The sequence below is a fragment of the Sebastes umbrosus genome, chromosome 8 (assembly GCF_015220745.1).
Source record: "Sebastes umbrosus isolate fSebUmb1 chromosome 8, fSebUmb1.pri, whole genome shotgun sequence".
In the NCBI taxonomy this organism is placed as follows: Eukaryota; Metazoa; Chordata; class Actinopteri; order Perciformes; family Sebastidae; genus Sebastes; species Sebastes umbrosus.
Genome location: NC_051276.1, coordinates 28,028,495 through 28,041,596, shown reverse-complemented (window position 1 = coordinate 28,041,596; position 13,102 = coordinate 28,028,495). Strand labels below are relative to the sequence as shown.

The 13,102-nt window shown below is 41.8% G+C and overlaps 1 protein-coding gene across 3 annotated transcripts; it reads left to right on the top strand.

Moving 5' to 3' along the window:
• The first annotated feature begins 589 nt into the window (after positions 1-589).
• Positions 590-12,732, top strand: LOC119493095. 3 transcript variants are annotated; one of them, XM_037778131.1, is made up of 12 exons: positions 590-752; positions 2,404-2,496; positions 2,577-2,690; positions 2,883-3,077; positions 3,175-3,352; positions 5,974-6,157; positions 6,376-6,473; positions 6,636-7,016; positions 7,184-7,360; positions 7,713-7,900; positions 10,006-10,215; positions 11,116-11,274. In XM_037778131.1, the coding sequence occupies exons 2-12, from the start codon at positions 2,413-2,415 to the stop codon at positions 11,137-11,139; spliced, it is 1,833 nt and encodes a 610-aa protein (XP_037634059.1). In that variant the 5' UTR covers positions 590-752; positions 2,404-2,412; the 3' UTR covers positions 11,140-11,274. The 3 variants fall into 3 exon arrangements, with proteins under 3 accessions (XP_037634059.1, XP_037634058.1, XP_037634057.1); XM_037778129.1 differs by having other exon boundaries at positions 592-752; positions 10,006-10,229; positions 11,116-12,732; XM_037778130.1 differs by lacking the exon at positions 2,404-2,496 and having other exon boundaries at positions 591-752; positions 10,006-10,229; positions 11,116-12,732.
• Positions 12,733-13,102: the final 370 nt, after the last annotated feature.

The window sequence follows — 13,102 nt, the reverse complement described above, 5'->3', positions numbered from 1 at the left end:
TTCACATGTTTTATATCCACTGGCAGAAATACTAATGATCTTAATCCCGCAGATGAACGAGATAATTTCCTCTGTATTTTTCCTCGGTGTGTCTGTCCACCAGCCGTGTACAGTCAAAACCTCCATGGCTCTAATTATGGTAATAATCTGCCAATATATCTGACCACGTTATATGATTGAGGTCCCTTTCTGACAACAGCAATATGACCTTTTCTTGTCATGAAAGTTCATTCTTGAACTTGGAAATATTGCCATTGACAGATAGTAGTGTGACAAAACAATTCCAGCTCCATTTACTAGCTTTTTCCAGAGCTTTCATCCGTATCACAAAGTCTGATCGTGGATCTGTTGACACACAAGCTCAGTAGCTGTTCCGATTTTATCCAACGCAGTTTTAGGAGTTCTCGTTTTATCCGACCTTGAGTTGGGATTGTTTTGCCAAACAGCTCTTTGTTGATCACATTTGCTATTGTTTTTCTTTCTTTTGTTACAATATATTTGTTTACAGGATAGGTTCATAACTTTATCAGAGGCCAGAACGCACTGAGCGAAGGTCAGGGCCGATTAAAGATGGATGAGGAACCAGTGTCAGGAGGCGGGGGGGGGCCCGGTGCCATAGGTGTCGGCTGCTCAAGTGTCGCTGGCTGGCCGTGTGAAGAGAGAGCAGAGAACAGGAGATCAACGGCTGAGGACGTATCAGATCACCTGGTGGAAAGACGCATTCAGCTCCGTATACCCGGACAAGACGACAGGTAAGATCTCCGTCCTGTGAGGCTTTAATGGAAAATTAGTGAGCTGGGAAAATAGGAACACCTTATTACAGATAATAAGGGATACTATGAGTAATTCCTTTAAACTTTTTGAAGAGATGTAAATGTATATCTGTTTTTATTCAGTAGTTGAATAGTTAAGTAATTAATTAGTCTAGTAGATTAGATTTAAATAAACACATTTTTCTAAATGGTGATAAAGATGACTAATAAATGAAGAGTGGTGCTTACTGTACTTAAGTACAATGTTGAGGTACTTTACTTGAGTATTTTAATTTTACTTTATAATACTTTGTACTCCTAAACCGGTACATTTCAAAAGGAAATATTGTATTTTGTTACTCCACTACATTTGACAGCTGTAGTTACTGCAGATTAAGATTGCAACGAAAGAAAAATTATTTCTACCCGGTCCAGCGTTAAAATGCTACATACACATTCATTTACTTTTTAATTTTTATTTATTTTTTTAACTTTTTTCCCTAACGCTTTTTACTTTACCCTTAAAGTACATTTGTGCTGAAACTTTTGTACTTTTACTTCAGTAAAATCTTATTTGTATGACTTACTTACTTGTAGTGAAGTACTTTTTAATTAGGTATTGCTACTTTTACTTAAGTAAATGATCTGAATACTTCACAGGCAGTGAGGGATGACATTTGGTTACTTCTAAACAGAGTTTTAAGATAATTAAATAGCAGTTATGGATGTAACTAAGTACATTTATTCAAGTATTGTACTTGAGTATTTCTAGTTTACACTTTACACTACTCCACTACACCTCAGAGGTAAATAATTAATGCAGCAGTAATATTAATCCAGAAACATCAGATATAACAGTAAAACACTGACAGGGAACATTTTACTGCATAATGAGTACTTTTACTTTTCATACTTTAAGTACATTTTGCTGATAATATTTGAATACTTTTACTTCAGTAAGGTTTGAATGCAGGACTTTTACTTGTAATGGAGTAATTTCACATTGTAGTATTGGCACTTTTACTGAAGTAAAGGATCTGAATACTTCTTCCACCACTGTTAAATAGCCTCAAAACTAAAGAGAGACTAGATTACAACTCAGGATTCATCACAAACACACGCAGCTCTATTTCCTGGTAGAAAAGTTTCTCTTTCCAGCCACTTAAGGGTGCAAGAAACTGTATGGTAACTGCAGTAAAGTGCTTAAAATGAACATTTTGGGGGAAGTTAAAACAAACTTCAAACACCACCCGAGTCCTGTCTTTGTTGCTATTTACCATCTGAAGCTGAGGTGCACTCATGCATACATGAGGCTGCTAATCTCAGGACATGGCTATCTGCCGGCTGCCTCCCCTCCCTGAGGCACTCAGCCCAGCAGATGACATGGCCGCATGTTGAAGAAGTGATTAGGTTACAGATGCTGTAAGTCACTGACAGGCTGTGCAGGGAACAATGGAGGCTTGTTAGTTTACAGTGGAAAACCTTAAAACTCAAATGAATAGTAGAGGGCATAATCCAATTTACACCTCAGTATTCTATATCGTCCTCGCCAGACTGAATTATATCCCACAGGCTCTACTCACTCTGATATAAAAACAATCTGTTCTAATGTATATTTTAAGATGTTAAAATCTATATGTTGCTGTTTCAGAAGGAATCAATGAGACGAATGAGGAGAAACAGCGAGGCTCTCCTCCAGGATCTCTTCTACAGGGGGGTGCACGGAGGAGACAGAGATACTCCTGTACGTGTCTTGTTAGTATGTTTCTGACCCATGTCTGACCGTCAGCTCCACACATTTATTAATGATTATTTAACTTACAGATCCCAGCTCAGCCTGGTAGAGATGCTAAAATGATCCACTCCATCGCCAGCCTGATCAGAGCCAAGAGCAAACTCCTCGTCCTCGAGAACCCCGACACCGTGGAGATCTACAAGGTCAGCATGACATTCACGTCATCGCATCAAGATCATGTTTATGAGCAGTTTTCATAAGATTAGGAGGAGTCATGTAGTAAAATGCGGATAAAACATAGTATGCTTTTTGTGCTGTTAAAGAAGGTTACATTAAGGTTAAATGTGATGTAAGATGGATTCATCCCTTTTCATTACTGCATGTACCCAACACAGCTGGATGATGCAACAGCCCGTCCTGGCAGAACTGGTAAAGACGGTGTTTACCTCCCAGCCATCACAACGAAGGCATCAAATCTAAACTCAATGAGAGGATCTCTGAGTCAGTCCTGTCCTTACCTGTACGACAAGAGAAGAGGATCCTTCTCCTCCGTTGCCTCTCAGAGAACTGGAGGTCTCCCTAAAAAAGAGGTCATCTCACATCTGTTTAACTTCCAGTGGAAATATATATCGCAACTTCTTCTCAAAGTCCTCAAAGTCTTCCCCTTTTCCTCTCTCTTCACATCAGAGTAACCTGAAGGCACGAAAAGAGGCAAAGAAATCCAACGTCAGCGTGACAATGACCTACCTCGGACAAGGTCGTCGGGGGTCAGGGTTGGGGTCGACTCAGGATGAGCTCAAAGTACTCCAGCAAGTCAACGGAGGCGAGAATATCTGTGTCTTCAAAGGCGTGGTGACTCCAGGAGGTAGGAGCTGAGGCATTTAAAGCTGTTTTACTAGAACGGCCACAAATTAATAGATTGGGGGTGTTAACCCTTTAATGTCCTCACTAAGAAAAAAGCAATGGAAAACTTTTCGCTGTGCATTTTTTTCATTTAATGTTTTTCTTTTTTTAATATATAGGCCTCTACCAAACGGTTGAGATGGTAAAAGAAAAATACAAACCATGTACTGTTATTATGCAGTAATAGGTTAATATACCAACATATGTCAATCATTTACCATGAAATTCGTAGTATTACCAGTAGTAGTATTATTTCCATGTATTTATTCTAGATATTTACCACATTTACAGTATATGCTACTTTGAAAACATCTCAGAAATGGTGAAAAATCCTACTTACTTCATTTTTTTAATCAAATATATAATGAAATAACATTCAATATTTAATATTAACAAATGATATTAACAACAGTGTTTTTAAAAATGAAAAATGTATCATCTTAAAATCACTACATTTACCCGTACAGGACAATTCAACCGTTTGGTAGAGCAGGTTTTTAGACAGTAGAAAATTCATAATAATTAAATTATTTCTGCATATATATAATAGAATAACATGAAAAGGTACCATATTAACAACAATGAATAATCAGAACTAAATAGTAAATTTTAATTACATCATTAGATTTATTAGCTTTACTATAAAAGGACAACTGAACTGTTTGGTTGAGCATGTTTTTAGAAAATGATTTGCCCATTATTGGACTTTTTTTAGTAGTAATTTACATAATTGTGTTCAGTAAGACCTCTCAGACTACGATATGTTGAAAGACTAGCCTACCTTTGAAAAAGAGACCAAACAGAGTCCTCATGTCTGGAGTGACATTTTTGTTGCTAACTTCCTGTAAGAAAGTGAACTAAAAAAGGCATGCTATTTAAAAACACAGCGACATCTGGTGGATTTTGTTTAGCATAACAGTCCTAAACCGAGTGGTAGAGACGGCTCAATCAGTTCAGTTCAACATATTTTTCAATAAGACATACGATTTAAATTATGCTCTACCAAAGCTTCTCCCTCTTTTCACACATTTAATTACTCACCTGCCCTCAAAGCATCATTGTAGATATGTACGGTGAGGATGTCGGCCCGAGGCAGTATTTGAGTTGAAAGAAGAATAGAAAGCTGACGTGCGACCTGATAGACAACCATCACATAAAATAAAGTCAGTAGACGAGACAAGACTATTTCATCTTTGCAGCCGGTACATGATGATACACACTGTGTACAGCCGCCACTCCAGGGAGGGAATCACAGTGTCAGGAAGAGGTGATGGATTTCTGCTTGGAAGTGTGTGTGTGTGATGTGTTTACAAAATCATCTGTAGCTGTGTAAGTTGAAGGAACACAAAAAAGGAATATATAGGATTTAGCAAAGTTACTATAGGGCTGTCAAAGTTAACGAAAAAATAACGCGTGATATAACTTCCTTAGAAAGTACCAATGAAAATGGTTTACAAATGACTAAACATGATGCTAGAGGGACATAACAGTCTTCCTCTCATTGGGCTCTGATCTCAGACTTGGCTCTCCCTTTGAGTCTTACTCCACTTGATTGCTCCTAAATGGTAGGCCCTACTTGAGAAAACCAGATTTTGGTCTTGATTTGGTTCCTTTTTAAAGTAATTTGACATACCTTATGCCAGTTGTTCCCAAAATGGGGAGTCGCAAGAAGATGAAAAAAGGAAAAAACACAAAATTACAAACTTTTTTGGTCAAATCTTTGCTTTTTTCCTCGTGAAATACAGAAAAGCATCAGGCAACTAAAGGGATCTAAAACTATTGAAATAGAACAATCTTAGAAGGGAACATCACTCTGGTTGTAGTGCTTATAGCTCATAGACATAACACAATACAGATGTTCAGTACATGTATGAACAAATCTTTAACACTAAATCCTTAAGCCAAACCGACGATTCTGAATCATCATTTTCCCTGACAGTATCAGACGCTTTGGCATCGGAGTTCCCCTCACTGGTGGCTGGAATTCATACAAATTGTTGATGTTTGGTTAAAAGTTTAACAAAAGACAGCGGAAACCACAGAAACAATCTGGTTGTGATAACTCCGGTTGCAAATAGGTGGTGGCTGAGCTCCAGGGAATGGGAATGACATTTTTAGAGGGTAAGGTTAACAGTGCCATCCGCTGGCTCTTTACTGTAATGTTAAGTGTCAAAAGGAACTGCTGAACCTTATAATCAGTGCGTTTATAGGATATTTGAATCAGCAACACACTGAATTTACTACTAAACTGAAGACAGAAGTGATGAAGTGAACGGATTTAAGCAACTCAAATCAACAAAGTGATTTCCACCTCTAATATGCAACCTGTGACAAGGAGTTGCGAGTGGCAGCACAAGTCAAAAACATTAGGAACCACTGCTGTTTGCTATTTCCTGGATGATGCCAACCAAAGAGTCTCACCATGAGCTCAGGAAACAAGGAAAACCATCCCTGAACCTGTTGACCTTCACGGCAACATAAGCCAAACAAAGACAGTGCCACGCTGAATCTGTTAGAACGATCAAACACGATCATTTCCAACCTTCGAGCATTTCATAATATTTTCCTCCTTGCATCTCTCAGAGCAGTTCCAGTTCGTCTCTCAGCGACACAGAGGTTTCCCCTTCAGCGCCACCGTGTACGTCAATGGCATCATGGTGGCCAGAATCAGCTCCTGCTGCGAGTACCGCTACGCTCCAGGCTTCCAGCAGGGCAGGAAGAGCTGCTTCAGGTTGGCTTGGCTGGCTGGTGGGATGCCCTGTTACAGGTCAGATTTCATCCCACAGTATAAAGCGTTGGCAGAAAATTAGTACCAGTCAAAACTGACGGGGTAAACCCATTGCTCCTGCAGATATGATGTATTGTTGGGTCGACAGAAGGGGGAAAAAGGATGCATATTGCATGACATGAGGGAATGATGTTGGTGGTGGTACAGGGGGGGAGAAATGTGAGTCACCATGAAAGCATATTTTTCATCTTTTTCAGATGTACAAGTCTCCGAAACAAATACAGCTCCTGCCAGCAGCTGAACAACGGCACAAAGGAGAACTTAATTCTCCCTCCAGAGCGGAGCCCTGGCAACGGTACAAAGCCTGGAAATGAGTGTCTCCATTTTCCATTACTTCCTAAAGCTTATTCATCAGCATTTTTTTGACATTAGGCCCAGTCCTTGATTTCAATGGGTTAGTTTTAAAGACAAAATGTCCAACAAAGCATTTCTCTTTCATTTTGTGTCTCCAATGCAGGCACCGTCGAGTCATGTCCATCATCCCCTCTGTTTATCCCGGCCAAACCAGAGAAGAAAACAACGAGGAGGACAAGAAAGCATGTCAAGGAAGGTGGCGGAGGATCTACAGATGGCGAAGACCCCGCTGTAGCTAAAGAGACCTCCAAGAAGAAGCGACGCAAGGGTCAAACTAATCAGAAAGAGAGCAAAGGCAAGACAGCCGGACATAAGAGGGAAGAGGGACAAGACGGCAAGCGCTCGGAGGTGTCGCAGAGGTCAACGGTGACAGAAAAATGTGAAGACCGAGCATCGTCTGCCAGACGAGAACATAAGCAGCAGAAAACAACCAGCGATGTCACAGAGCTGCAGCCGCGATCAAACAAGACAAGCAAAGTTCTCGGTGAGTGCTGTTTTTTTCCTTTATTCCTGTAAGAGAAGATGGAAAAATAGAGGAGAATTCAAGTAAAGATGACCCTTCAATCCATCTGCATGTGGTTTTTCCATTTAATATTCTTAGTAGGGGTAAAACAAATGGGAAAGAACAAGAGTTTTTTCTCCTTTTTAAAGATTCATTGCAGGATGAGGAGGCACTGACTAAGCAGAACAGAGAGAAACAGAAGGAGCTGGGATCAAATGGGAAAAACAGAGACGGGGAAAGACTGAAGGACTTCTATGAAGAATGTGTGGAAATGAGCGCCGCGTTGGAGCAGCGCCCAAACAAACACAACTGGTTCAAGGCAAACAGTGAGTAAAGAAACCGCAGCACAGTAGGAATCCCCCCGGAGTGCTGTAACTGATTTACATAATGCACTTTAGCAGAAAAGCTTGAATTTGTGATACACTGAGCAACTGTCTGCTTGAAGGAAGACGGATGACGTGTAGGACAGGTTGTGCAGATATTGTTCACACACATGGCTGCTCTCATAAATCTCCCTGCAGCCCATCTCTATTGAACACGAATGCTCAAACTGAATTTTAGATTTTATTATTACATCTTCACATCAACGGTGGGTATCAATATCACTGTGTGCACTTGGCTTCGGGAGAGACAGTTTTATTGCGCCTGAGTTGTTTTTCGTTCCCTCTCCATGCCAAGTCCTGGAGAGGTGCCGGCTCCAGAAGAGGCTGTCATCGTGCCCCAAAGCTCCAGGCTCGGATGTGGAGCGCAGCGCAGAAAGTGACACGGTCCTGCAGCCTGATGGAGAGCCAGAGGAAGAGGAGGACACGGCCAGCCAGAGCGCTGGCAGAGAAGAGCCTGTTAAAGAACAAGACCTGCAGGCGCAGGTGTGTGTACAACACAAATTACTGTGGTGGATCTGTGTTTTTGCCAGAAAAGCTCTTGGCATTAAATCACTGGCATAAAAGCCCTTGAAATAACCATGCTGCATTATGCAGCAGTGTGCATTCATTTGTGTTAGCACTTGTAATTTAATTGCCAAATAATATAATAGTGTTAATTCAAAAACAATTTGTCCTTTAAAGTGATACATTTCTCGTTAATGTTAAGTAGTTTCATGCAGTATTTTTCCTTTTTTGCATGATGAACATTATTTAGGTTTCACTCTTAAAGAATCAGTGTGTAACATTAAGGGGGATTTATTGTCAGAAATGGAATATAATATTAATAAGTATGTTTTTTTAGAGTATAATCACCTGAAAATAAAAATAGTTTTTGTTACCTTAGAATGAGCCGTTTATATCTACATAGGGCAGGCTTTCCTCATACACCGTTGGTAGCTACACCTACGAAAAGTAAATGCACTGTAATTCATATATATATCCCACAAATACAATTTGTATGTAATCCATGCAATTGTGAAACAGGAAGTATAAATAGCGACAAACGCCACGTATAGGGAGGATGTAGGGGTTCATGAGTGGGTCAAAAGACACTGGATTTTTGCCCAGGAGACCGCTGTTCGTGTCTTGTGTGAAACCAGGAGTCAATGTTGATTTATTTGTCTTGTAAACTCTGTACATAAGTGTACGCCACTTTCGGTGTGGCGTAACTTAACCATGATCTTTTCCTAAACCTAACTAGGTAGTTTTGTTGCCTAAACCTAACTAGGTAGTTTTGTTGCCTAAACCTAACTTAGTAGTTTTGTTGCCTAAACCTAACCAAGTAGTTTTGTTGCCTAAACCTAACTAAATAAATTGTCGCAGGACATTCGTAGGAAAACGCACTAAAAATCAGGAATTACTTGTAGTGAGCAGTCGGTCCTCTACACGGAGCCAGAAGCCAAGTTTCTACAGTAGCCCAGAACACAGAACAGACAAACCAAACACTGGCTCTAGATAGAGACATTCGCGTTTTTGCGTTGGCCATCGTAGCTCTCCAGCATGGCACACAGGAGAAGTCAGTTGGTTGCAATCTGCAACCTCACCACTAGATGCAACCAGATCCTACACACACTGCACCTTTAATGGGAAAATATAATACAAATTTTCCACAATGACGCAATGAAAATGTGAAACTTCAAGATGCAAAATGTCTTCTGCTCACATATTAGGATTTAAAGCAGTTTAAAAAGGATGAATATGTATTTCAGTGTCAGTGTGTTTTATCATTTTATGCTTCTCAATGTTAGATATAAAACTCAAAAATCTACTACAATAACAGGGAAAGGTCATTATCTCATTGGTATGCAGCATTTATTTGACTGATAAAAAGTTGATTCATTCACAAAAATATCCATTCTGACTTAAAGGACGACATGACTGTAACAAATGGTCGCTGGGTGTTATCTGGGACAGGCAGGCGTTTTGGCTCGGTCGCACCCATCATGATGAAAAAGCTTCCAACAGCGCCTGAAAAATTCCTCAAGGCCTAGCAAAGTGGCAGAGTGGATGTGGCCGACAGCCAGACCGTATGTCTCTCTGGACGCTGAACCCGTCTCTGTGTTTAGAAAAACCTCCAGCACCTGTCCCGCTCACATCTCATTCCCAGACACATTTTCGAGCTCTCACACGCAAAACGTGAAACACTTAACACTCGCAACGCTCTATCCTCGGGGCCGTGATGCAAAATGTGTTTCTGTATGAGGGCAAAAATAATCTGTCTGTTCCACCAAATGGGATTTCTGTATTATACGAACTCTGGTGATTGAGGTGAACTAAAAGTTAAATGAGATATTTGTGTATCATTTCTTTGTGCAGTCTTGCATCCTCATGTGGGAAACCAACAGGATTATAGAACAGAAAAATATTTCTAACTCCAACAACATTTTTTCCCAGCCCTTTAACTCTTGACCTTATGACCTTTTTGAAGTATGTCTTAACTTTTGGAGAGGAAAGTTTCCACTGACATCTTGCACCAAGCCAAACCAAATCCCCAAAAATAACAGCACATTCTGTACTTCAGCATACTTTCTTTTGGTTTGCAACTGCAGCTCGACGCCATGATGACGGTGCTGAGTACATCCGACGAGGTGGAGCAGCTGGTGCTGAGGAACACGGACCTGACGGACGACCTTCTGCTGAGCCTGGCGGGGGCCCTGAAGAGCAGCCGGTCCGAGGTCACGCTGCTCAACCTCAACCTCAACCTCATCGGCCCGTACGGCGCTCACATCCTGCTGGACGTCCTGAGGGTGAAGCCTCAGGTCAGAGGCTTACAGTAAGTCCTTGGCTCTGCTGATCCATGTTAACATCAAACATCTGAGAATGAGTGATAATCCGGTATGTTTTTGTCTGAATTCACAAAACACACTGAATAACAAGCAGATCCAGGAGCATCAGCTTTTTCTAAATGACTTTAGAAAAGAACGTAATAAAACTGAAGAGACGGTAAAAAGACGCAGTGAATCCAAGGACAGCCTCGTTGTTGCGGAATAAAATCGTAGCCTTTCACTGTTGAATTACACAATCCATCTTTTTTATGTGAATAAGAAATGCCTCCAGCGCCTCACCTCTCTGAGTTATTTCCTTTTTACCCCACAAAATACAGTGAATGTGCAAGAGCTTGTCTTCGTGACAGATGTGGAGACTTACAGTGCACGCTGACATGTGTGAGATTAAAAGAATAGTGTTGGGCTGCAAGGAATAGTTTGACAATTTGGGAAATATGCTTCTTTGCTTTTGGGTGGAGAGTTACATGAGAAGATTAATACCACTCTGTTTTCAGCCGGCAGCTGGTTAGCTTAGCTTAGCACCGCTCTGAGCAGTTGTTAAACAAACCCACGGAAACTCCAGGAAGTTACTGGTCTCTGCCAAGAAATAGTCCGGCACATAACCCACTTAACTGTAGTTTATACACAGATCTTGTATGGATTATACAACCAAGAAATGTTTAACTATTCCTTTATTGTGTACAGCAGATCAAACATGTCCCTGTAAGGAATAAAAGTATTATTAAATGATGATGATTTTCATCCTTGTATAGCACGTATAAAGTTCAACAATAACCCTGGTTGCATCATTTCAAACAGTCTTTGAAGTGAGCGGTTCATGGACGAATCAGAATAAATCTCCATGGTTACCACTTTTTCTTTCTCTCTCTACAGCTTGTTTGGAAACAAACTGCGTGACCACGGCGTGCTGACCCTGCTAAATGGCATAGCTGAGCTGCAGGAGCAAACGGCGAGAGCTGCCGCCGCCATCCAGCAGGCCATGCTCCTCCCATCGGAGCAGAACGTGCTCCTGCAGCTCCCCGCCGGGTGGAGCTCTTTCAGGGTTTTTGCTCTTCTGGAACTGGATATCGGGGGAAACGGCTTGAGCAGCGACGGGGTGAAAGTGTTAGCGTCATACATAAGGCACCACTCCCATCTTCGGTACTTGGGGCTGGCGCAGACCAGCGGCGCCGATCTGGCGGCGTGGAAGGAACTTTTCGACAGCCTGAAAGGAAGCAGCTCGCTGGCTCAGATCATCCTAGACGAGAACAACTTGGGAGACCCGGGGGTCAGGCTGCTGGCCGACATGCTGAGAGAGAACGCCAGCGTGCGGCAGGTGGATCTGGACAGGAACGGCGTCAGCGACGTGGGAGGAAACGACATCATGGGGGCACTGCTTTGTAGGACGCAGTTCCCGCTGACGCACCTGAGCCTTCAGGAGAACAACATCAGTGCGGGACTAATGAGTAGGATACAGGAAGAGGTGAAATAAAGTAAACCATAAAAAACTACATAATAAACACTGATTTGAGAAGATTGTTTACATTTTGAGGTAAGAGAGGGAAAAAACTGACTCATTTGACTTGATTGACCTTCAAACACACACACACACACACACAAAGACGTCTTCCTTCCTATAAGTGGGTGGCCCCGCTGACATGCTTAGTTTAGCCCAGGCAGGTAGTGTAGGAGGCTTGTTTGCTTTAGGGCTGCGCTGCGGTCTGGATGCATTTTCAAAGAGATCTCAATGAACTGAACCTTTCTTCTTTGTGGCGAGGTTTCGTCTTCACCTTCTTCCCACCAGCGTTACCTCTCCTGACTCCTACTTCGCTAAAAAACTGATTCCTCTGTCGTTTTATTGAATCATTTGCTGCCTCCTGACAAAAAAGAAACCATGATTCATTCCTCCCACAGTATTTACAGGTCATGGATGATTTACCCACGACGACAACGACGACTCCCCCCCTTAGTACCTATCATCAGATCCCCCTTCTCCACTTCTACAAATCAAAAAGGGAGTTAAGGACAGCTAAGCTACGTCAACTACCCCCATTTTGTCATTTTTGTCTCTTCGTGTGCGAGATAGAGCTTCTATTCAGAATGGAAAAAGTAGGGCATCTGAATTTCGAGGCCGTCATCTCATTGTTCTATCAGTGCAGACATTTTTTAGAATAACTGTACCTGTGATCAAAGCTTGTCAAAGTGGTAATTATCTTCTCCTCTCAGGGCTGCCAGTAGTGACTCTGCTGAAACCAATCCCTCCGTATTTCATCTGCAGTTCTTTGCGAATTCCTTTACTGTGGAGCCCCGATAAAGACGCTCTCCGAAAGCCCGGGGAGGATGACAGATAAATGAGACACCTGAAGATTACATCTGCACCATCGTATCAGACTGCTTCTATTGTGGCATTGTGGTGGCGCACGTTCAAAACCCTCCAGTTTGGGGTGTCTTATTTTGTAAGGTCAGTCCTTTGTATCTTTGCAGATAAGATTTTGTTATCAGCACTAAAAAGAAAAAAAAGAGTCCTTTTCTCTTTGACTGTTGATCCTCTAAGATCTCAACAGTAGGTTGAACACAAAACTAAGTGGTACACCATCATGCCCGGCCGAGCATAAGCCGGCAAACAAAGAGCCGCACTGTAACTCGCCGACTCCTTTGATAAGGCTTTCGTGCTTCTCCGTTACAAGTAAAACTCTGATCAGTGACCCCATTGTCCGTCCGCTAATGTTATCTGCGTTCGGGGCCTGAATCAAATCCTGCTGTGTTACAGGCGTCTTTCAACCGCGCTTCCAAAAACACGTCCTTCAAACACAGAAGCTCAATCTGTTAGGAATTTACAGGTTCGCTTGAGAAACAGTTTCCCCTTTCAGGCCTTTGTAGG